Genomic DNA, 25,104 nt, shown 5'->3' with positions numbered 1-25,104 from the left:
ATTGGGCAAATGATTTGTAAAATCAAATACATAAAGTAAAATACAGATATTCTGAAACCAGGCTATAAAGGCAGATACCCTGATACTTAGTAACAAAAATGCTTACTAGTTCTTTTATTAAGTCAAGATCCATCTATGGAACCTAAAGAAGTCCCCAAACTTAAAACTAAATAAGACAAGGTTTAATCACGTTTCTTCCGCTAAAATTATACAACATATAAAACACCACCATTTTTTTTTTTCTTTTGTCTTTATGGGGCCATACCCAAGGTATAGGGAGGTTCCCAGGCTAGGGGTCTAATCAGAGATGTAGCTGCTGGCCTACTCCATGGCCACAGCAATGCCAGATTTGAGCTGCGCCTGCAACCTACACCACAGCTCACAGCAACACTGGATCCTTAACCCATTGAGCAAGGCCAGGGATTGAACCCGCAACCTCATGGTTCTTAGTTGGATTTGTTTCTGCTGCGCCATGACAGGAACTCATAAAACACCACCATTAAAGAGGGGGGATAAAAAAGGAAAGAAAGAACCTTGAATATTCAACAGTATTTACTCAAGACTAGGGGCCTTTTCAATGAAACTCCTCCTCCACCCCAAACAAAAGCCCATTATCACGGGCAATAATCTCTCCAATCCTAAAGGAGACAAAATCTCTAGGCTCCAAAGGCCACATATTCCACTTGTATTCTGGATTCCATGCTTAACTACCCCAAGGACCTGGCTCCACAAAGCCCATCCCCTCTGACCTGCATCTGCAACTTTTCCATTCTCCTCAATATAAATATTCCAACCTTAAAAAAAGCATTCTCCCCTTTTTAAGCGAGTGCTCTCGTTTCCTTCACGAGAGAAGAAATTGCTGTCTCTACTTCTTCAACTCTTTTTAATTGTTTAAATTTTGAATTCCTCCTCTATCAATTCCATGTACCTATTCTCATCAAGGTCACTGATGACACTCATATTGAAAGATCCAATGGACACTACAACCTCAGCATCCATGACCTTTCCATGGTATGACATTTATGGAAAATCACTCATCTGGCTTTTATAACACTATTCAATTGATTTTCCTTTCATCTCTCATTCTTAATCTCTTTCGCAGACATACCTACCTGTATTTTTCTTTTAAATTTCAGCATCCTATCAGCACAAAAAATTAGCTCTGCACACTCTCCAAAATCATGGGTGTCCAATGTCTTTAAGTGATGACAACTTCCAATCTAGTCTCCCCAAACTCTAGACTCTAGTGAATATTTCCATCTTCTCATGCATTTCAAACTCAGATTATCTAAAACCAAACTCAATATTCACTTATTTTGCCACCCCTATCATGGTAAATGAAATACATCAAAAACTTAGTTGGTAAAAGATTCATGTGTGGTGTCGTCTCCTCTCCTTATCCCCCACGTCCAATGTCACACCAATTTTTATCAAATTCAACTTCTTACAAGTTTTAAAATCACTTTTCTCTTGTCCTAACTTGATTTCTATCCCTCTTCACTTGGGGTCTCCTGTCTCTGCACATCAGTATCTCTCCTCACTATCTTCCTACCCACCTACCCATCACATTGCTGCTAGAAGAATCTCTCGAAAACACAAATTTGATATTTTTTAAATTTTTTTATTGTTACTAATTAACTGTGTGTGTGGGGTGCCTGAGGCATATGGATGTTCCTAGGCCAAAGACAGAATCCAAGCCACTACAGTGACAACACCAGATCCTTAACCTGCTGCACCACAAGAGAACTCCTGATGTTATTATTTTCTACCAAAAATACTTCAATGACTCCCCATATGTTTCAGCATAAAGGTAAAACTCCTTAACTTAAGCCTCGAGGAGTCTGTGGCTTAACCACTGCTGTCCTTTTACCCTCAGCTTCTATCAGTTTCCCACAATCCACCCTGGATATTTACAACATGAAACTGTAAATATCCACTGTTCTCACATACATCATCTGATTTATAACATGTTATCTCTTGGACATAAATTTGCTTCTTGACCTGCCCACTTAGTTTCTACTTTTAAAAATCTTCACTTGGAAGTCTCATTTTCCCTTGAATTACACTTTCACCTGCATTACTCCACTGAAACTGCTCTTGTAAAGTAACCGATGACCCCTCAGATTTCAAAATCCATTCCTCACACTGTAACATGACTTGTCAGCAACAAGTGACAGAATGATTCACTCCTTTCATTTTCAAAGGGCAGGAAAAAATGGCAGTTTGGAGTATGGACTCTGAAGCCAGACTAGTTCAGTTCAAATTCTAATTTAACACCTGTCTTGTAAACCTGGGCAAGTTGTCTAACTTATGCTTCTGCCCGAACCCATCCATCTCCTCAGTCTGTTTTCAACAAAGTGGTCAAGGTGATCCTTTTGAAAAACCTAAGTTAGATCAGTTACTTAAAAACCTCTTAACCCAGAGCTGGAAACAATCCGTAATCCTTTGGATAAACAAACTGGTGCATCCATACAGTGGAACATTCCTCAGCTATAAAAAGGAACAGACTATTACCATGCAAAGATGACTCTTAGGTGCATTTTGTTAAGACAATGAAACCAAACCCAAAATAATGCATAATATACAATTTCATTTATGACACTTTGGAAAAGGCAAAACTATAAGGACAGAAAGCAACTAGTGGGTTGTCAAGGGCAGAATGTGCAAGAGGGGCTGACTATAAAAAGCAGAGCAGCATCACGGATGTGCAAGAGGGGCTGACTATAAAAAAGCAGAGCAGCATCATGGAATTTTGGGGTGACAGAAACACTTTGTATTATGTTTGTGGTGGTATATACATAACTCTACTGGTCTCATAACACAAAGTGAAATTTAATGTATGTAAATTTAAAAAAAATTCAACAAAATGTGGAGGTACTCAAAATGGAATAAAAACTATAACAAATGATTCTAATTGTATTAAAAATGGATAAAAAGGAGTTCCAGTTGTAGCTCGGTGAAAACAAAATCTGACTAGCATCTATGAGGATGTAGGTTAGATCCCTGGCCTCACTCACTGGGTGAAGGATCCGGTGTTGCCATGAGCTGCGGTGTAGGACACAGATGCAGCTTGGATCTGACATTGCTGTGGCATTGCTGTGGCTGTGGTGTAGGCCAGGAGGTGCAATTCCGATTCAACCCCTACTCTGAGAACCTCCATATGCCACAGGGATGGCCCTAAAAAAAGCACATACAAAAAAAGAACAACAAAACTACACTAAAGGAATACGGAGAAAAGAGTTTACCTAGGATACTTTGAAAAAAAGTATTTTGATTGTATACCATACAGCTAAAGACAAAGAAGTACTGTACATAAGTACTGTACTTAGTAAATTTGTTTTCATAGGGGTATAGGTTAGCAATTGTAAAATTACTTTGTGGGTATAAAATTACTTTATGGGTATAAGTGGCTTATCAGGTAAAATTACAGTAGATCATGAGAGTATGGTTTCTCACAGTTGGAGAACGAAGTTAAAAGGGAAAATGTTACAAAGAATGTTCTGTTACTAGACAGGAATTTGAGGTTTCAGTATGAATTTATATTTTTATTATATATACAGATAGATACAGAAATAACATACATACAAAGGTTTATACTGCATATATTTTCAAACTGTCTGCTGAGACAACCGTGACGCTTTAGTAACAATAAGCTAAAATAGCACCTAGATCTTGGTTTCTAAATATCACTCTCCAATAAAAGGAATTTGAATTCCTCGGAGAAGTGGTAATTCTAGGGCTGAGGCAGGAAAAATATAAAACAGGCTCAGGGTCTCGTTAGTGCAAATGCTCAAAAAAGTAAGCACTTCAAAAGTGCTCAAGTGCCAATATGAAATAGTTCTTAATGCCAAAGCTGGAACAAAGCAAATCACTATAGTAAGGATTGTGACCCATTGAAAAAAATTAATAGTCATGAGTTCACATAGACCTTGATTAGTTAAATAAATAAATGTGAGTGAAGAAAACACCTCTTAAAGAAAAATTCCAATCAATAAATGAAGGAATGAAGAAAACAGAAAATTACCTAAAAAAACACCACAGTAATAACTTTACAGGTAAGACTGACCAAGAGGTGCTAAAATTAGCAGTTGGAAGTTTAAGGAGAAAAAGGTATTTGCCTAGTATCAAGGTGCTTACCCCAAGGCATTTATTAATTACAAAAGGAAAATAATAATAATACACTGGAAAAACTCTCCAGATACAAGTAATCAAGATTAACATCACCCAACAATAAGACTTGTGCCTTTCTATTTGACATGCAGAGAAGCACATATTACTTCTGCGGTATTCTTGTCAAAAATTCAACAGGTTCATGTAATCATGAGAAAATATCCAACAAAACCAAACCTAGGGACATTCTACAAAACAACTGGCTAGTGCCTTTCAAGTGTCAAGGTTATGGAACACCTAGGGTTAGGGGAAGCTCAGGGAAGAGTATATGAGAACTCTTGGTACTATTTTTACAACTTCTCTGTAAGTCTATAATCATTTCAAAATAACAAGATAAAAAAATTGTACACAATGACTCCACACCTCATTAAAATTAAATTCCAAGCTCCATAGAATCTGGTTCCCAGGTATCACTCTGACTTCATTTCCCACACTTTGCCCACTCTCCTTGCTCCAGCTGCATTGGCCTCTTTATAAACCACACAAAGAGTTAGTATATGATCGCTTCAGGGCCTCGTACTTGATATTCCTTTCCCTGAAACATTTTTCCCCTACTTAATTACGTGGCTGTCTCCAATACATTTCTTTCTTTCTTCCTTTTTTTTTTTTTTTTTTTTTTTTTAAATGGCTGCACCTGAGGTATATGGAAGTTCCTGGGCTAGGGGTTGAATCGAACTGCAGCTGCCAGCTTATGCCACAGCCACAGTAACGTGGGATCTGAGCCCCATCTGCAAGCTATGCTGCAGCCTGCAGCAACACTGGATTCTTAACCCACTGAGCAAGGCCAGAGATCAAACCCACATCCTCACGGAGACTATGTTGGGTTCTTAATGCACTGACCCACAATGGGAACTCCTCCTATACTTTAAGGCTTTTTCTTGACTAACACATTCTTAGGCCTTCCTTAATTTTCCTGTATAAAACATCCTTTTCCCCCATCATGGTCTATCTTTTCATATTTTATTTTTCTGCACATCAGATATCATCATACAGCACATATTTATTTATTATTGGTCTCCATCATTATAATGTAAGTTTTATGAAAGCAGGGATTTTGTATATTTTGGTCAATGTTATACTACCAGTTACCTAGAAGGGCAATGGTTATATAGTAGATACTCAATAAATTTGATGAATGAGTGATTCATCTGAAAGTATCAAGTCCTCCAGCAAACTTTATTTGTTCCCACCCCACTCTCAACTCAGATGCTGTTCTCTTTTCTAGTCTTGGGGTATCCTATGCTGAGCTATTTACCTGAGTTTCTCTTTCACTGCAAGCAAAAACATATTACAGCAGTGTCAGTTCTGTTTTAGAATTTTTTTATGACAAGAGAAAAAAAAATTAAGGTAAAAGGGAAATATTCCATTATGAAGAAGAACCAAGTGACACCTTACAGGAAAAACGGAACACTAGTTATTTCACAAAGAAGGCTATACATTATTTTGTATTATCACATTCAAAATCATTTTAGTTATTAATGACATATTCTAAAGAAGTCAATGTCTCATGGAATAGTAGTAACTGCACCAAATTTAAAGAAAATTTTGCAAAGTTTCTATTCCCACTGCCTTAAAAATACAATTCACCTAAAAAATATGACTTTTATATCAAATGTCAAATATTTTAAGCTCTTATTTAATTAATTTATTTATTTATTTTGTGTTTTTAGGGCCATACCCACGACATGTGGAGGTTCCCAGACTAGGGGTCGAAATGGATCTGTGGCCAATGGCCTACACCACAACCACAGCAACTCCAGATCCGAGCTGCATCTGCAACCTACACCACAGCTCACAACAACGCCGGATCCTTAACCCACTGAGCAAGGCCAGGGATCAAACCTGCGTCCTCATGGATGCTAGTCAGATTTGTTTCCACTGAACTATGACAGGAACTCCCGAAGCTCTTATTTAATACATACTAGCAGAACACCTCAAAATTCAGCTAGAATAATGTGAACATTATGATAATAATTTCTAGGTCAGTGGTTCTCAAACTTTAGTGTGTACCAGTATCACCTAAAGGTCTTGTTAAAAGACAGGCTGCTGGGACACAGAGAACAGACCTGTGGTTACCGAGGGGGAGAGAGGGGGATGGACTGGGAGTTTGGGGTTAGTAGATGCAAACTATTACACTAGAATGTACAAACAACAAGGGCCTATTGTATAGCACAGAGAACTATATCCAATCCCCTGGGATAGTCCATGAATGGAAAATAATACATATGAAAAAGAATGTATATATATATATATGTATGTATGACTGAATCAGTGCCGTACAGCAGAAATTTGCACAATATCGTTAATCCACTATATTTTGAACATTTTTTTTAAATTTAAGAAATTTTTAAAAATTCAGTCCCTTCAACAGAAAAAAAGGATAGGCTTCTGGATTCCATATTTCAATAGGTCTGGGGTGTGGACTAAGAATTTACATCTAGAACAAGACCTCAATTATATTTATTTTGCTGCTTATAGAGATCACACTTTTAGAAGTATTTACCACTCTTGTCAAAATTTCTGTGATCTATTCAGTAATATTTAAACTAAGACAATACAGTAAAATCTAAATAACAGATCACTGCTTTAGTATTTAACAAACTGAGAATAATCAGGCTCCTACTGTACCTTACCACCTGTCACATAAGCAGATGTGATGAGCTGTAACCTTAGCCTGGGAAACAACATCTCCCACACTCGCATCCTGACAGTGTTAATGGATTATGGGGAAAGTTTCTCCTCAATAGCCTGTAGGAACAAGTCCAACCACCGATCACTTCTGATTTATTTACCCTTTTCCATATAGCTTGTCAAAAAACAAATATTACAGTGCATTACCCAGACTGTCCATAAATTACAATGGGTATCAGGTAATATAAAAAGCATCAATGAAGCCCAGATATCAGAAATAAGAAGAAATCATAGACATTCTTTCAACTTCTCAACTTCTGTTTGAAATGCACATGGATCTAGAACACTCTGAATAAAGATGTCAGTGAAAATGTTAATAATACTGGCCCTGTGGCTGGCAACAATGAGACATTCACTTGATTAACACAACAGCTATGAGTCTACAGATAAACTAAACATTGCTTAAATGCGTGAAATTTCTTCATTTTAAAGCAGCAGTTAATTTTTCAAATTCTGTATAGAGTAACTTAAACAATTACCATACAGGTATAAAAATCTTATAGAGAAAATTGTAAGTTAGGCCATAAAGGTAGTGGCATATACCCTCAAAAATTCTATGAAAACAATACTGTGAAAACTGTCCCTCACTAATTTCCTAACCAAGGTAGTAAAGTGGGGTAATCTAATCATATTTGTGAAAAGGATGTAAAAATTGCATGAAGGAATTATAGGTTTCATTTATTATACTGAAATAGTAGTGTGTTATACTTGAGCATATGGTTTATTTTAAAGATTCCTTATACTAATCCTTTGGATAAATAATGTATATTGTAATGGAGGATTTTGTACAATGGTAAAGTTAAAATCTTTTTATCAGAAAAAGAATATGTATGAGTCCAGAAAAACTGAAAATTAAAACAATGAATTTTATTTTTTTATTTTTATTTTTTGCTTTTTAGGGCCACATCAGTGGCATATGTAGATTCCCAGGCTAGGGGTCCAACCCAAGCTATAGCTGCCAGCCTGCACCGCAGCCACAGCAACCCAAGATCCGAGCTGCGTCTGTGACCTACACTACAGTTCATGGCAACATCAGATCCTTAACTCACTGAGTGAGGCCAGGGATCCAACAGGCAACCTCATGGTTCCTGGTTGGATTCATTTCTGTGGCACCATGACAGGAACTCCAGCAATGAATTTTAGAACCTAAAGTGTCCATTGGTATATTACATTAACCATCACCATCCGAAAGGCTACTGATAGCAATACCCGTTATCACAAGGACAACAAATTAATAAAGGAGAACCAAACTAAATTTCTGTGAGTCACTAAAAGAAACATGTAGTCTCCATTCCCTGCTTAAAAAAAAAAAAAAAAAAAAAAAAAAAAAAAAAAAAAAAAACCTACTTCAAACTCAGTACATATTAATAAGGTTACCTGACTACTAGTTTCACTTATGGCTTCTAGGAGTTTTTCAACTGCTGCTTGTAGTCGAGAGCTAATATTCAGCATAAGCTCTTCATTTTCAGGGTCTATTTCAGTTCCAGCAAATCCACTCCTCACGAGCCGTTTTGAGAGCTCTGTTCCTTCCTCTGTTACTTTTGACCACATGCTACTGTCATTTCTTGGTATATCACTTCCAGAGTAAGATGATAAGGATTCATCTGTAACTAGAATAACAGTATTTTAAAGGTAATAAATCAATTATAATTAATAAGTATAGCTGATAAGTTATAAAACAACATGAAATTAAAAGTTGAAATCATTGGATCTATAAAGCCTCTTAATAACCTTATCACAAAATAAATAAAATAGGCAAATACAGAATGTAATATTTTCAATAACCTATCAGGTCTAAGAATGGGAAGAATAATGCTATGCTTATAGGACTTGGTATAAATTAATATTTGAGATAGTATTTTTCTTTGATTAAAAAATTTTAATTGGGAGCATGGGGTTATCAGACACAACTTAGAATAGATTTACAAGGAGATCCTGCTGAGTAGCATTGAGAACTATGTCTAGATACTCATATTGCAACAGAACAAAGGGTGGGGGGAAAATGTATACATGTAAGAATAACTTGATCCCCATGCTATACAGCGGGGGGGGGGGAATTTAAGACTCCTTTCAATAAATATTTACTAAATGTGCACCATATAGGGTTTACTAAGTAATGGAGACATACAGCTGGCATGATCTGGTTCCTATCCTCCAGAACATCACACACAGTGTAATGAAAAAACATATAAACAACAATATGAAAAGAAAAACACTGTGTAAGGGCATGTTCCAGCTGTATGGAAGGATAGAAGGGCTTGATTTTGGAGCAGACCCTTTGATTTCCTATACTGAGCAGCATGACCTGCTCAGCTAGACAGTAAAAGTGACTAAGATCTTTTTGTCACTTTTGCTACTTTTTAGAATGTATAATGGGAAGAGGCCAGACTAATGAGCAGTTCTAATTTTAACTACAGACTCATGGTTTTTTTTTTTTTTTTTTTTTTTTTTTTTTTTTTCTTTCCTTTCCTTTTTAGGGCCACACCTGCAGCATATGTAAGTTCCCAGGATAGGGGTCGAATCGGAGCTACAGCTGCAAGCCTATGCCACAGCCACAACAACACAGGACCCAAGCTGCCTCTGTGACCTACACCACAGCTCATGGCAACACTGGATCCCCAGACCCACTGAATGAGGCCAGGGTTGGAATCTACATCCTCATGGATACTAGTCCAGTTTGATTCTGCTGAGCCACAATGGGAACTCGTACAGCATCTTTATCCAAGGAATTAATTGCATTCTGGTGACATTTTCTTTTAATGGATACAGAGAATTTGACAATCTGAGCAAAGATAACACTCCAATATGATGCGAAGTCAAGGCTTTATGGGGTGAAAGTACACAGAGAAGCAAGAATGAGGTAGGAGAAAGAGCTGAAAAAAGGGGGCTAGAAAGTAGGGTGGATTCAAGGTGTGAATGGTCTTAAATTTTATAGGAAGCTGGAGGTTTGGTTATCAAATCATGGGGAAGTAAACCATTTTTTGAGAAGCGAGATAATAATGAAATCTACGAATTGGAAGCAACCTAAAGCAATGCAGAGGAAGGACTGGAGAAGGAGAAGAGTCTGGCTAGAATGTTATTTCAACTGCCCTGGTGAGAAATGTTAAAGGCATGATATAAAATGAATGGGCATTGGGCAAAGGTTAGAAGAGACTGAATGTATAAGACAAGGGAGAAAGAAATGTAGTCAAAGATGACCCTGGGTTTCCAGCTGAGATGATTCTTAGAGAAGAGTCATTAAGAGAAATACTAAAAAATCAGGAGAAAGTGTACAGAGTAAGCATGAAAAATGGTTAGTCTGAAGTGTTAATAGGCTATGTGAAGGAACTAAGTCGACTTTTGGAAATCTGGGTCTGCAGAGACTTAGTACTCACTTGTAGAAAGGTGAGAGTCAAATCTTGGAAGTAGACACATTTGTTTTAAGAGCCCAAATACAGGAGTTCCCATGGTGGATCAGTGGTAACGAACCTGACTTATATCCTTAAGGATGTGGGTCTGATCCCTGGCCTTGCTCAGTGGGTTAAGGATCTGGCATTGCTTGAGCTGTGGTATAGGTCGCAGACACAGCTCAGATCAGGTGTTGCTGTGGCTGTGGTGTAGGCCGACAGCTATGGCTCCGATTCAACTCCTAGCCTGGGAACTTCCATGTGCTATAGGCGTGGCCCTAAAAAGGAAAAAAAAAAGAAGCACAAACAGATGGAGCCTCTGTATAAAATAAGCCAACAAAAGAAAATGTGTTTAGAAAAAATAGAGAAAGACAGGAAAGAGATGTTCAAGAGACAAGAAGAGAACATTTCAAAAAGATAGAGATTTCAATTATGTTATTTGTCAAGAAAGTCAAATAGGACAAAAACTGAGAAGATGCTACTGGATTTAACAACTGGGAGGTCACTGTTGTCCTTAGAGAGCAACACTGGTACTGTAGAAACAGAAACCAAAGCTGGTGAAAGTTGGTCTAATTGCTCTTAAGAGTTTGGTAAAGTTTACCTTAAGGGGGAACAAAGTTAAGAAAAACCTTTTTTTTTTGTTTTTGTTTTTTTTTGTTATTATGAAGCTAACAGCATGTTTTAGGGTATACAGAAGGAATCAATGAGAATGAAAAACACTTAAGATACTATATTAAACAGGAACAAATCTCAAACACAAAATATAAAGATATATAAAACAAAATGGATTATAAAAAGCCACCAAATGTTAATTTTTAATGGCTAATAAAAGACATTAAAGTACCTAGAAAAGATGAAGATGTCAACCAGCTTAATGAATTTTATTGATAACATTTTGAAGATATAAACAAAAATAATCTGAATATGTTCCAATGAAGAAACAGAATGTGTTTACTCCAATGAAATAAAAGAATGAAAACAACATTAAACTTGTATCATATTTATAATAACTAGTCTTTGGTGGGAAAAGCAGAGAAAAATATTAAATTGGCAGAGTAATTTCATAAAATGTCAACAGAAATCTCAGAATGACCAGTTTGGTGAACAGAATCATGATTTCAGATTGACAAACCACTCAGAATTGTGTCTTACGTGCACCCGCATGTTCATTGCAGCACTATTCACAATAGCCAGGACATGGAAACAACCCAAATGTCCATCAACAGATGATTGGATTCGGAAGATGTGGTAAATATACACAATGGAATATTACTCAGCCATAAAAAAGAATGACATAATGCCATTTGCAGCAACATGGATGGAACTAGAGACTCTCATCCTGAGTGAAATGAGCCAGAAAGACAAAGACAAATACCATATGATATCACTCATAACTGGAATCTAATATCCAGCACAAATGAACATCTCCTCAGAAAAGAAAATCATGGACTTGGAGAAGAGACTTGTAGCTGCCTGACGGGAGGGGGAGGGAGTGGGAGGGATCGGGAGCTTGGGCTTATCAGACACAACCTAGAATAGATTTACAAGGAGATCCTGCTGAATAGCGTTGAGAACTTTCTCTAGATACTCATGTTGCAACAGAAGAAAGGGTGGGGGAAAAAATATAATTGTAATGTATACATGTAAGGATAACCTGACCCCCTTGCTGTACAGCGGGAAAATAAAAAAATTATTAAAAAAAAAAAAAAAGAATTGTGTCTTAAATATAGCAGATGATGGTTATTCAAAAATTCTTTAGTCACTTATTTTATGGATTATACCATGTTCATTCCATATAGACAGCAGTAAACTTCTCAGGATAAGCAGGATGGGTGATATGATAGAGCATTCTCCTGCCCCAATAACCTGAGGATTTCCAGGGCTTCAAGTGGAAACCACTGACTCTAGTCTAACTCTTGTACCTAACAGATAAACTGGACTGAAGCCCAGGGTAAACCAGAAACTTGCCAAAGGTCACAGTGAGCTAAAACAATCAAGGACCTCCTCATTCATAATCTGGCATTCTTTCTGCACCATCACACTGCTCAAAAAAAAAAAGCTGCAAATGAAATTCAGTCCCTGTTCTCTTCAGGGAAGTATAAGCTTTCTACCACCGAAACATCACATTACAGGACATTTCCTTTTAACCCCCTGGAGGAAGTCATTTTTATGAACCAGTCTAGTATTCACTCAAGTTCAAGCAATTTCACATTGGCTCAAAATTTCCCTTCAGTTTCATAAAGTAGGTTCCTCTTATGCGGAGCAAATTAGTAAGTCAATTATTTATTTTTTTGGAGAGCTAGCAAGTCCACACATGTTTAAAATCTAAACAAGTTTAGACTTGAAGGCTGAAAACAGATCACAAGTGTTACTACCTACAATAAAAAGGCATATATAAAAATTGAAAAGCAAAAGTTGTTTTGTATTAAATAGGGCATAAAATATTTTAAAAGTTCACTTTAGTTTTTACAATAATATTTACATTAAAACTAAGAAACATCAGAGACATCTTACATATGGGACAGGGTATCAATATTTTAAAGACAATGTTTTCTTTAAAGTTTTAACTTATATTCCTTTAATTCAATATTTTCTTCAAGATGCAAAATGAAGCTAAGTGTCCCCAAATGATATTAGTGGTCTTCCTAATTCTGTTTCTAAGACTAGCACAACATTGCCAAAAACAAGAACATAAAAACTGAGTAATTAAACGGAAAGTGCACATTATAACCCCAACAAAATTCTTATCTCTTGTTTTTCTTTTCTTTTGCTTTTTATTGGTTGCACCCACAGCATATGAAGGATCCCAGGCTAGGGGTTGAAGCAGAACTATAGCTGCCAGCCTTCGCTACAGCCACGCCAGATCCGAGTCTCATCTGTGACCTACACCACAGCTTACCACAATGCCGGATCCTTAACCCACTGAGCAAGACCAGGGATTGAACCTGCATCCTCACAGATACTAGTTGTATTCGTTTCCGTGGCACCACTACAGGAACTCCATCTCTGCTTTAATATTCTTATACTGTACTTAATTGTGAATTTAATCTTTCCTCTTATATCTTACTATTATTCTTTATCAGTTAACAGTTAAATAATCAAAGTTGTTTTTAATTTTAACTTTTTATTTTTGGCCGTGCCAATTGCGTGCAGAAGTTCCCAACCCAGTGATTGAACATACACCACAGCAGCAACCCCCAGCCATAGCAGTGACAATGCAAGATCCTTAACATGCCTTGCCACCAGAGAACTCCCCAAATTTATTCTTTTCAAACTTTGTTGAAGTTTTTTTTTTGTTATTTTTAGGGCCACACCCATAGCATTTGGAAGTTCCCAGGCTAGGGGTCCAATTTGAGCTGCAGCTGTCAGCTTACACCACAAGCACAGTAACACCAGATCTGAGCTGCATCTGCAATCTAAACCACAACTCACCGCAGTGCGAGATCCTTAACCCAATGAGCGAGGCCAGAGATCAAACCCACGTCCTCATGGATGCTAGTTGGGTTTATTACTGCTGAGCCATGACAGGAACTCTTGTTGTTGTTAGAAGTATTTTTTAAATTAACTTCACTCTTGGTTAAGCTCTCAATCAAGGGCTATTTATTTTCTACATATGAATTTTGATGTATATAATTAGGTAATATTTTCTTGGCCTCATTGTAAAAGTATTTATCAAATTACGCTTTTAAAAAACAATTATTTCATAAACTAGTTTCACTCAAACATCTAGGAAAGGGGGCATTTTGCTGTTCTACAGTTATTCAAAAGACACTTTGAGGAATGTTCGGTACATTACAAAAATATTTTTTGTTTTTGTTATCAGTTCTCCTAGATATTTCTAAGTGGTTGCTGAAATATTTGGCAAACAACATACCTTAAAAGACAGCAAACTCACTTACAGAGCAGCGTTCCCATAGTTACAAAAGGAAAAAAGTTGGTAATTTAACTCAGGCTGAGAGGATTATATTTATGTTCCTTTTCTATAAGATAGCAGACCTAAAAGAACATCTGATCTACTAGTCTTCTTTCTTGCATGGTTGCATCTAAATCTCTTAATATAGATTAAATATGTCTATGTCCTATTATTTTTTAATAGCTGCATTCGTGGCATATGGAAATTCCTGGGACGGGGATTGAATGCTCCACAGCGACTCCACAGCTGCTACAGTTGTATTCTTAACCCACTGCACCACAATGGGAACTCCATGTCTATGCCCTATTTTAAGATTTCTGGAGTTTCTGCTGTGGCTCAGATGGTTAAGAACCCAAAATAGTGTCTGTGAAGATGCAGTTTGAACCCCTGGCCTCTCTCAGTGGGTTAAGGATCCAGAGTTGCCACAAGCTGTGGTCACAGATAGGTCACAGATGCAGCTCGGATCTGGAGTTGCCATGGCTGTGGCATGAGTTTGCAGCTGCAGCTCTGATTTGACCCCTAGCCCAGGAACTGCCATAAGCTGTAGGTACGGCTATAAGAAGAAAAATAAAAAAGATTTCCAATGATAAAGTAAGCAGTACTGTCAGTCTAATTCTATAACCATTTATTGAACAATTTCTTTTTGCTCTATGTTTTACAACAATTCTCAGTCTAGTGAAGGAGGCAATGAAATTGTGATTCAAGAATAAATAAAATCATGGTATTTAATGTTTACTTAATACCATTTAATATCTATCTAGTTCAATCAACTAAGGCTTTTAATAAATATTTAGGAGTACCCCGGAAGCCTAGTGGTTTAGGATCCATATCATTGTCACTGCTATGGTTCTGGCCACTGCTATGGAATGGGTTCAATCCCTGGCCTGAGAACGTCCACATGCCATGGGTGTGGCAAAAAAAAAAAAAAAGGGAAAGAAAAGAATGAGTTTTAAAGAAGTTTAAAGTTACAGTATTATTTCAGCTCTTACTTAAAACGCATTTTTTAAAATTATCTTTGAATGTAACTGAGGCTTTAAAAATCATTTTTACTTAAAAATTAGAAATCAAGCTTTTCTCTGCACTTAGAAACATGTTACTGGCCAACCTATAATCAGGCCAACTTTCTCTCAGTAGGATAATTTCTTTTCCTTCTTCCACATGAAACTTCATAAACAGAATGCTCTGAAAAACTGTGTAAGCTGGCATTTTTATTTTTAGATGACTGGGGTCCAAATGGGGAGAAGTTCTTGGGTATGGAATGGTAGTGATGAAAGGCCTTGATCATCTGATCCAAGTGGCCAGACCCTGGCTTTCTCCATCTGACAAAAACTTTTTCCACTTTTATTTCCTGATCCCTCTCCAGCAAGGAACAAGGAATTGGAAAAAAAATAACATTAGAGACTGGAGCTTAGCAACCGTGAAAGTAAGAAATCCAAAGACGAGTCTAGCCAACACAGCCAGAAAGGAAGAATTAGGAAGACAGCTATGTCATGTCATGTTAGGACCTAACCCTCGGATCTGCACATACTCTGTCATACTTCAAAATGTTTTCCCAAAAGGAAGAAGGACCTAGGAGAAGACAGTCCAAAGACAGATCAAGCCTTGGGTTTTTTTCTTTTTTTTCTTTTTAGGGCCGCACCCACGGCATATGGAGGTTCCCAGGCTAGGGGTCCAATTGGAGCTGTAGCTGCTGGCCTATGCCATAGCCACAGCCACACAGGATCCAAGACACATCTGTGACCTACACCACAGCTCACGGCAATGCCGGATGCTTAACCCACTGAGTGAGGCCAGGTATCAAACCTGTGTCCTCATGGATGCTGGTCAGATTCGTTAACTGCTGAGCCATGACTGGAGCTCCAAACCTTGGGTTTCTTAGAAAGACTTTCTTCTAACCATCTCAACAGGTATGTGAAACTGATGCTTGATTCTTAAAAGCTTTTTATTTCTAAGCTTTCCTTAATTTACAGGATGGTTTCAGGATGTTGCTTAAACCTCAGAGATATTGGTTAAGAGTCCCGAGTGGTGATATGGAACTTTTCTTTCACTGAAGAAATTAAACAGCGTTTGGTTGATGTAGCACAATAATAACCCTGAGTTATGTGTAATGAAACTCTAATACACTCCCTTGCAAATGCTAACAACAATGCTCTTTTGAGAAGACCGGCTCTAGTGTATTTGTGTTTGGAGGTCTTTTTATTGGAAAATACTTTAATATTTTCTCTTCTGTATTTTCGACACATAGTAAGGTGCTTTGAACTCAGCAAGATTTGTTGAAGATAATGATGATAGTTTCAACAGCATATAAAACTTTTACCTCCTGTATGTTCCTCATGGACACATGACTTTATTGGTGTCTCTGCTTCTGACATCCAAATTAGGCAGGCAGATGACTGGCCTTTACTAGATCTATCTAGAATACCAAGGACATGGCGACCAATTGTTTCTTCAACAGCTGCTGTTGTCTTTACAACTTCTAAGAGGATTTTCAAAAGTCTATTATTAGCCTTCTGGAGTGCATACCTGTATAGATAAGGAAACATTTATTAAAAAGTTTAAACTTTTAAAGCAAACATTTCATTATTTTCCACAAAAAATACACTAAAAAATATTTGACTTAAAAAAATCAAACTTCCTATGATCCTATTAAAATGATATGCAATAGCACAATGAAGTGCCTTTTGTATTTGATTTGACATAAAATTTTTTCTTCTGAAAAATTTATCAGTGAACTATAACATTTTCTTAAATGTGCAGCATTTTATTGACCTAAAAGAAATCAAATAACCAAAGTTTTAAGCTAGAAGAGTTTTCTCAACTAGAAGAAAATTTTAGGGAGATGCAAAAGCTCAGTTTTATAAAGTGTAGCAGTACCTAAGCATATGCAAGTTATTGAGCTAGTAATACCATTTACAGTTACACTTAAACATTTTCTATTCAAATTTTTATATGTAGAACAATATATTTTAAAATGTAACAGAACAATTTCACCAGAAAAACAAATGTGTTAATATTTCCATAACTTAAGGCGATGATCTACATGGTCAAGTTACAAAAAGTAGACAGAGACCTGTTTTTAAAAAGGTCTACAGTGCAATTTTACTATCTTTCAATACCAGAAGGAATACCCCAGGTCATTTACTATATCTGCTCCAGAGACAGAAATTTCTCCAGTTACATATACCACAGTCATTTCAGCCAGTAGAAGAAACCTATTTTCAACCAAATGGAATTAACAATGCCTCTCTTTTTTATATTTTTACTTTTAAAAAATTAGAAAATGTTCCTAACCACCCAAAAAAAAAAAAAAAACCCCTTAGCAATCAGAGCTAATCACTGTTAACACTTTAATATGCCTAGCCTTCTGGATATTCTCCCCCTCCTCTTTCTCAGAAACATATACATTTTAAAAAGAAAAATGGGATTATCCTGAACAAAGTGTTTCTGTAAGCTTTCCTTTTTCCTTAATATATACATTTTCACATGCCAAGAAATATACTTCCATAAATAGTGATCTAGAAGGTTATCTGATTTATCTTCTGAATAACTTAACTCTCTTATCCTAACAGCTTAATTCAACAAAGGTACTTCAGTGGCAAACTATATATTTAAAACATGTAGACAAAATAAGAGACTTTCATAATAAAGGTCCTCAGACTTAAGATAGTTTCTCTTTCATCTTTACATTGTGGGAGGTCACCAACAATCAGGTTACCGGGTATCTGCTTTCACAGGCTCATGGCATGGCTATTTTAAGACAAGGTAATAAGTGGAACAGTCTTCCTTCAGTATTTGTCAAGTGAAAAAGACAGTTCTAATTTTACACCTAGATCAAGTTCTCTGCTTCCATGAGCAAGAATATTAAAAATAAAACTCTAAATAACTTAGTAGGGAGTAAGTAAAGTTTTATTTAACTTCTTCTGGGGTTTTGTTCAAGCCCCAAACACACCAGGACTAGGATGATATGAAAATATTTCTACGTAAGAGAAATGATTAAAACTAATATGATGGCAAAAAAAAAATAGGAATATTCATTTATCAACACTCACTACAAAAATTCCTAAAAATTAAACACTGTAAATTTTTTAAATATACCAATTATAGATAAATCATATAAAATAAACAAAGTGTTTATTTTATATTGCCATGGTAACTCTAATTTTCATACACTGTCTTTCTTGTTTGAGTTCCATACTGACTGTGTTCCATACTGATGATCCAATGGGGAAGCCAAAATCTTAGGGGCCAAATTCCTCCATGCAAGCTGAGGAAGGAGGTTAGGAGGACACAGAGGGTTGACAGTAACAGAAATTGGAAAAGGAGGAAATTAAGTTAGTAGATATTAGGTTTGATTTAAAATTAAAGAAATTATTTTCATTTGAACAAAACAAATTTTAAAATGTTGTGCTTAAAGTCCTTACTATTAATATGGGATAACTATTCTCATTTTTATATTAACCTCTACAAAATCAAAGTAAGGGAAAGTTTTATTAACATTGGATCATTCATTTATTTCTCTATAAAAAGTTGGATGTGGATTAAAAGTTCTCATCTGTTATAAAGTCATGAAAGAATCTAACTGTAGCCCATCACATTTACTTTTTTTTCTCATTATAAACAAACCAGAGGGTGGCTTATACTAAATGCATGTCCATATAGCAAAGGAATAAGCTCACAAGCACAACTTTATTTTTTAGGATAAAAAAAAAAAATGGCAGATGAGCAGAATAAAACTAATCAAGAAAGGTTCAATAACCAAATAACACCTTATCATTTGCTGAGTTAGGTATATGATCACTATCCAATTAAATCACTTCATATATGAAAGATTTTTTATAATTTAATGATCAAAAATTGATCATTCTTTATATACAGATTTAATGTACAAATAAAAAGCACAAGATAAAAATAAGGACAAATCAAGTTTATAACACTGAAACAAATATTTTAATTCACTTTATATTGAAAAAATTACACATTCTGTATACCTTTCACTGGACAGAATTTCAGGAGGCACCTCTTCAGGTTTTCTGTCCAATTCCTTTTCTTTAAAGGTCTGTTCCTCAACTTCTTGGTTTTCATTTCCATTCTGTTTAAGTTTTTGTAAAGGTAGGGAGGACAAGACAGAAAGAAAACCTGTCATCTTGAAAACAGCATGTCATTCTTCTATATTGTTACGAGGTGAAACAAACTCTGTGTACAAAACAGATACTGTTTGAAGTAACACCTAACTATATTTTATCAAGAAGTTAGCATTATCATAAAGATAAAACAGTCTGGTGCACAGATGAAAAAAATACTAATGCTATACTGCGACAAAAAAGTTTGTTAGGTTACTCTGCTCCTTGGTGAAATAACAGTTGCTGCTAAACCACTGTCAGATTCAAATTACATGGAATGTAAGGCATCTTGACTCCACCTACCTTACATGTAAACAATCACAAATACATTAAGTTCATATCCATAAAAAGTACATTTCACACCAACAACAAAGACACACAGATTCTACTGCATCGCTGATCCATTGCTCCTGGGTGGGCCAAAGTCCATACTACCTGTGTTTGCGTACTGCTGTTGCGCAGCTCACAACACAGCTTCTCTCTTCCAGCTAAAGACAGCTGCTTTAGTGCTTCCAGCTCCTCTAAAAGCACCCTCTCTCTCTCTGAAACCAGGTTTTCATTATCTATTGAGGATCTCTAAATAAGAAAAAAGGTCATGAGAGAATATTGTTTGCGATAGAAGGAAAAAGCAGGAATATTAAGCAGATTTCTTTTAATCCCCTGGAACCAACAGGCCCTGGTTCTACCATGATTCATATTCCATGATTAGGGGTTAAAAGCATATATACAGTTCAATGCAAAATTTGAAATTTAAAGAAAAGTTAATTAGGCCTAACTATTCAGGAATTTGTGCAGCTCATTATTATTTCATATGCCAATTTTGCATTGAGAATTCAGAAGTTAAAATCTACAAAATGCAATGAAGAAAAGCAAAATTAATTTTTTCAAAATGACATATGTTCTGTTCAACTCCCAATTTTCCTATTATTTTATTTGTGAAACCATATTTCAAGAGTTATCTCATATTTTACCTTTTCAAAATAAACTGATTAAATTTGTTTTTATAAGAACTTTTACATAAATACTTGCTTTTCTACAGTGATTTTGTGAGTATATTATATACAACAATTGATAAGAATCCAGTTCCCAAATACCAAGAGTATGTAAATTTAGTTAAGAAAGTGGTAAGAACATTATAAAAATTTTTACTTCTCAAATCAAGAAGAGATGTTTCCCTGGAGAAAGTTCCAGAAACATACAACTTTAGATTCCCATTCATGATTAAAAAGATAGATTAAAGATAGTTATAAAGATAAACCTTGGAGATGCTAACTGATAGACTCACAAATCTGTAATATGGAGAAACTGAATATCAGCTGCACCTTGGCACAAAAATTTTCCAAAATTGTCTAAGTACTATTGCCATGCATGGTCAATGGAACAATTAAAAACAAACAACCTTGTAACCAATTTCTCTGTGCCTAAACAAAGTAGGTAAGCCAAATGGTGAGAGACTAGGCACTCCAAGGTTGAGTTAGGTGTCCCTAACAAGATCTAAGGCTGTCATACCACTGGAGTTTGTTCCTGATGTTAAATATTTGTATTTATTTAGATCTCAGCAATAGTTTTGACTCTTTAAAAAAAAAAAAAAAGCCTATATAAAGAATATTGCTATTTTAATTGGGGAGAAAAGGGACTCTAGGTCCCTTACCTGAGCTAGTTGTTTATTTAGCCGCTTAATCTCTTCTTGTAGCTGTTCCTGGTCTTCTCGCTGTCTCTCCATCTGCCGCATGTGTGCCTGCCTTAATAATTCTGTTGCCTGTTGATGTTCTTCATATTGTCGTACAAGTTCCTGTCTCATGTCTTCCAACTGTTCTTCATTTAACATTAGTTGTCTGGAAGCATCCATGCTTGATACCAAAATTGCATCATGGAGCTAAAAATGATAAAAAAAATTTTTAATAAAAATGAGAATTTCAAAAAAAATTAAAATTTCAACCATAAAAATGTGTCATCATTGATATTTTATTTTATTTTTATTTTTTTGTCTTTTTATGGCTGCACCCGCAGCATATGGAGGTTCCCAGGCTAGGCGTCGAATTGGAGCTGTAGCTGCCAGCCTATGCTACCGTCACAGCAACATGGGATCCAAGCCATGTCTGTGACCTACACCATAGCTCAGGGCAACACCAGATCCTTAACCCACTGAGCAAGGTCAGGGATCAAACCCGCATCCTCATGGTTCCTAGTCTGGTTCATTAACCACTGAGCCACTACAAGAACTCCAGCATTGATATTTTAAACAGATATGAAAATAATTCTAATACTAACCCCGCGAGGTACCTCATTTTAAAATTCCCACTATTAAACTAAAGCATAAATAATTTTTAAAAATATTTGTCTCAATTATAATGTCAAATCAATATGAAGTTACTTTACTATCATTATACACATTCTCCAAAAGCAAAATAACTATCAGTTATTTAGATGTAATCTAAGGTAGGAGAAGAATAAAGACACTCAAGAGTGCTTCTACTCCTAATGAGTAACTCCACATTTATTTTTTAAGTGCCATGCCCACGGCATATCAAGTTCCTAGGCTAGGGCCTGAATTGGAGCTGCAGCTGCAGGCCTTTGCCACAGCCACAGCAATGTAGAATCCAAGCCGCATCTGTGACCTATCCTACAGCTCATGCAATGCAGGGTCCTTAACCGACTGAGCAAAGTCATGGATCAAATCCGTATCCTTACGGATACTAGTCAGGTTTGTTACTGCTGAGCCATGGCAGGGAACTCCTATTCCTCTTGAGATTTTATAAAGAAATAATATAAATGGAATACTTACACTCTAAAATTGTATTTATAAAATAAGAAATTTTCTCTCTTTAATTTATATTATGCAGTGATCATCAGAGTACTACAGAGAACTGCTTGGTAAGAAGACATCTTCAATAATTTTATTTGAAAATAAAAGCCTTATATTCCACTTTCTCATACTCATAATAAGTCAACTCCTTCGTGGATTTTTACAAGTCCCGCCATTCCTAAAAAGCTATACTTAAACAAACCATTTTGCCTTGAATAGTTGCTGGAAAATACCTCAATTTTGCACTTGGAAGCTGACAATTTTATTTGAATATGCCTCTAAATAAGATATAACCTATCCTAAAAAATAACGATTAAAAAAAAAACCTATCCTGAATATTAACAAAAAACTGAACTAAGATAATTTTAAAAAGTAGAATTTATTACATTCTATTAAAGGTACAGTTGAGGTATAGACAGGGGATAGGTCCTCCATTCACGACCAAGTAAAGAAAAGGAATTGGCATACACAGGGTAGAATGCTTTAAATTGTCTTCTCAAACAGGTAACTATTTCCTTATGATATTATTGTATTAAATTAAGCAAGTCTTTTATTCACATATATTGTCAAACTGTGGTATCATGAACTGACTGAAACAAAATTAATGTAGGTATAACTTACAATAAGGTTTTAACATGTACAATGAGTATAGGACAAATAGAAATACTAAGAGTCAGACTATTTTATTAATAAATAATAATAAACTTATTTAATAATAAGTCATTTACTCACATACTTTAAAAACTGTAAGTCAAGACTGAACTGAATACTTCTCCATTACATTACTGTTATTACTACATAACATTACTCTATTTTTAGAGTGAGGGAAGCCACAATTTTTTAATAAGTTTTATACTCAAGGAAGCATACTTACAGATTGTCTGACTATAAATGTTTTATCCTTGGAGAACATTTCTTCTGAAATAGCCAGTTCATGGTCCTTTGATTCTTGTGTATCATCAAGATTATCCCTGTCTGATGAAAGAACTTCCTCTGCATCTTCTCCTAACTCTTTACTAAGTGGTTTAAATTCTTCATAAAATTTCCCATCTGTTGCCTCAGAAGTCTGAAAACCAATCTGACCTTGTGATAATTTCATTTCATTTAAGTAATGCTGTTCTTGCTGACAGAGAGCAGATGTTTGTTTTGATGATGTAGTATCTTCTTTTTCCCCAGATAATCTAGATAGTTCAGTTTGCTGAGCAAATGCTATACTCATTGACACAATGACCTAAAGAAATGAAGTAAATAAAAAAGAATTAGGTTTATAAATACTAGGAAGAATTTAAAAAGTAAGATACCTCTCAAAATTACATGAATTAGTAAGAAGATGGCTTTGTGGTTTTAAACTAAAAGAAATTCTTAGATAAAACAGTAAGGAGATATGATTCTCTATTCGAAAATAAATCTCATGCCAAGGTACTTTACTGCTTGCCTTTTAAAAATAAATAATAATAAAATTTTTTCTTACAACAGCAATAAATGTTCAGTATAGAAATTAGAAAGGAAATAACAGCTCTTATATTTCTCTCTTCCAAGAAAACTCACTATTAAAACTTCAGTAAATACATTTGCAATACATTTCTTTACATATGGATGTGGATATGAATAGATACAGATATGCATTTTTCTTATGAAAAGTAGTTATATTCTAATACCATAATCTGGTTTTATAGCTTAACTATGGTAAATATCATTTTGAGTTAAGAACTACATTTCCATATAGTTTTAAATAGGTTTAAAGTTTCATATTATACAGATATAATAAATTTATTAAATCAATTCTCTATGTTGGACATTTAGAATGAATCCATTCTTTTATTTTTTTTTTTTCCTTTTTTGCACAACCCAAGTCATACAGCACACTGAGGCCAGGGAGAAATCTGAGCCACAGTTGTGACCTATGCCACAGCTGCAGCAACACTGGATCCTTAAACCACTGTACTGGGCTGGGGATCAAATCCCCATCCCTGCACTCTACAGACACTGCCAATCCCATTGTGCCACAGCAGGAACTCCAGAGTGGATCCATTCTTAACACCAATTTATAAACCACTTGTGACAAAATCTTTTTAATTGTGTCATTGTGCATATTCCTTCCAATTTCCTTACAGTAAACCCCCAGAAGCACAGCACTAGGTTTATGTGACTGGTGAGTATGCAAATACAATTCAGTCTAATCTATTTCATTTTCTACTTCAATCATGATCCTGAATACCTGCTTATTTTACTCCCACCCACCATAGGTGCTCAGAAATTCTGATCAGCAGCCTTGGCTCTTACAAGTCTAAGCCTCTGAGAATCAACCGTATTGATTATGCCAGAGCCACAGCAATGTGGGATCCGAGCTGCGTCTGCAACCTACACCACAGCTCACAGCAACACCAGATCCTTAACCCACTGAGTGAGGGCAGGGATCGAACCCGAGTCCTCATGGATCCTAGTTGGGTTCGTTAACCACTGAGCCACAATGGGAATTCCTTGATTAACCTTTTTTTTTAAAGTATCATCCCCACATAGAATTTGTAGTAGGGGAAGCCTGACTGCTACTGTCAAAGATACAGTATGACTGGGGTTTGAAACTTTTGTGTCTACTGGCCTTCAACCTTTTATGTTCTCCCTGTTGGTTCTGGCCATATAACTGGACTATTGCTTTAATGTCCTATCTTGAACCTGATTTGTATATCTGGGGTCCTGATTCCCAGCTGGTTCCTGCTAGCCTCCTTCTTCCCAACTGTAATGTCTTCTAGCTCCTGAATGGAGAACTGAATAGAATAATGCTGATAACAGTATAGCAACAATAAAAGCAGCAATGATCATTTACCAAGCTCTTCTTTTATTTCATTTAAAAATCCTACAAGGCAGGCACAATTATTACCCTGATTTGAACAGATGGGGAAACTAAGAACAGAGAGTAAGAAGGCTATGATATTAAGTGATATACACGTCTTTGACCCCCAAAACAAAGAGCAAATAAATGGTGAAAGTTGGAACTGAAATTCTGCATTCTTATCTGAG

The 25,104-nt window shown here is 35.9% G+C and overlaps 1 protein-coding gene and 1 long non-coding RNA gene across 26 annotated transcripts in view; both read right to left on the bottom strand.

The window, feature by feature from the left end:
- Nucleotides 1-25,104, bottom strand: part of AKAP9 (A-kinase anchoring protein 9) — a 159,263-nt gene that overhangs the window by 57,094 nt on the left and 77,065 nt on the right. For 17 of the 25 annotated variants that reach the window (XM_021102178.2, XM_021102180.2, XM_021102192.2 and 14 more), the window contains 6 exon segments: nt 22,961-23,317; nt 20,932-21,156; nt 19,716-19,856; nt 19,149-19,249; nt 16,478-16,683; nt 8,239-8,471 (listed from right to left, as the gene is read on the bottom strand). In XM_021102178.2, coding sequence (XP_020957837.2) covers nt 8,239-8,471; nt 16,478-16,683; nt 19,149-19,249; nt 19,716-19,856; nt 20,932-21,156; nt 22,961-23,317 — 1,263 coding nt within the window. 25 annotated transcript variants of the gene reach the window in all.
- On the bottom strand, nt 897-8,192 carry LOC146399990 (uncharacterized). Its single transcript, XR_014815776.1, has 2 exons — nt 6,050-8,192; nt 897-2,969 (listed from the first exon to the last, which is right to left on the bottom strand). It is a non-coding gene; the product is annotated as an uncharacterized LOC146399990 (long non-coding RNA).

The sequence above is a fragment of the Sus scrofa genome, chromosome 9, assembly GCF_054392235.1.
Source record: "Sus scrofa isolate SSC_HxYL_T2T_F1_AM1 chromosome 9, Sscrofa_HxYL_maternal_Yorkshire_Landrace_v2.0, whole genome shotgun sequence".
NCBI classification, from domain to species: domain Eukaryota; kingdom Metazoa; phylum Chordata; class Mammalia; order Artiodactyla; family Suidae; genus Sus; species Sus scrofa.
This window is presented reverse-complemented; position numbering and strand designations above follow the sequence as displayed.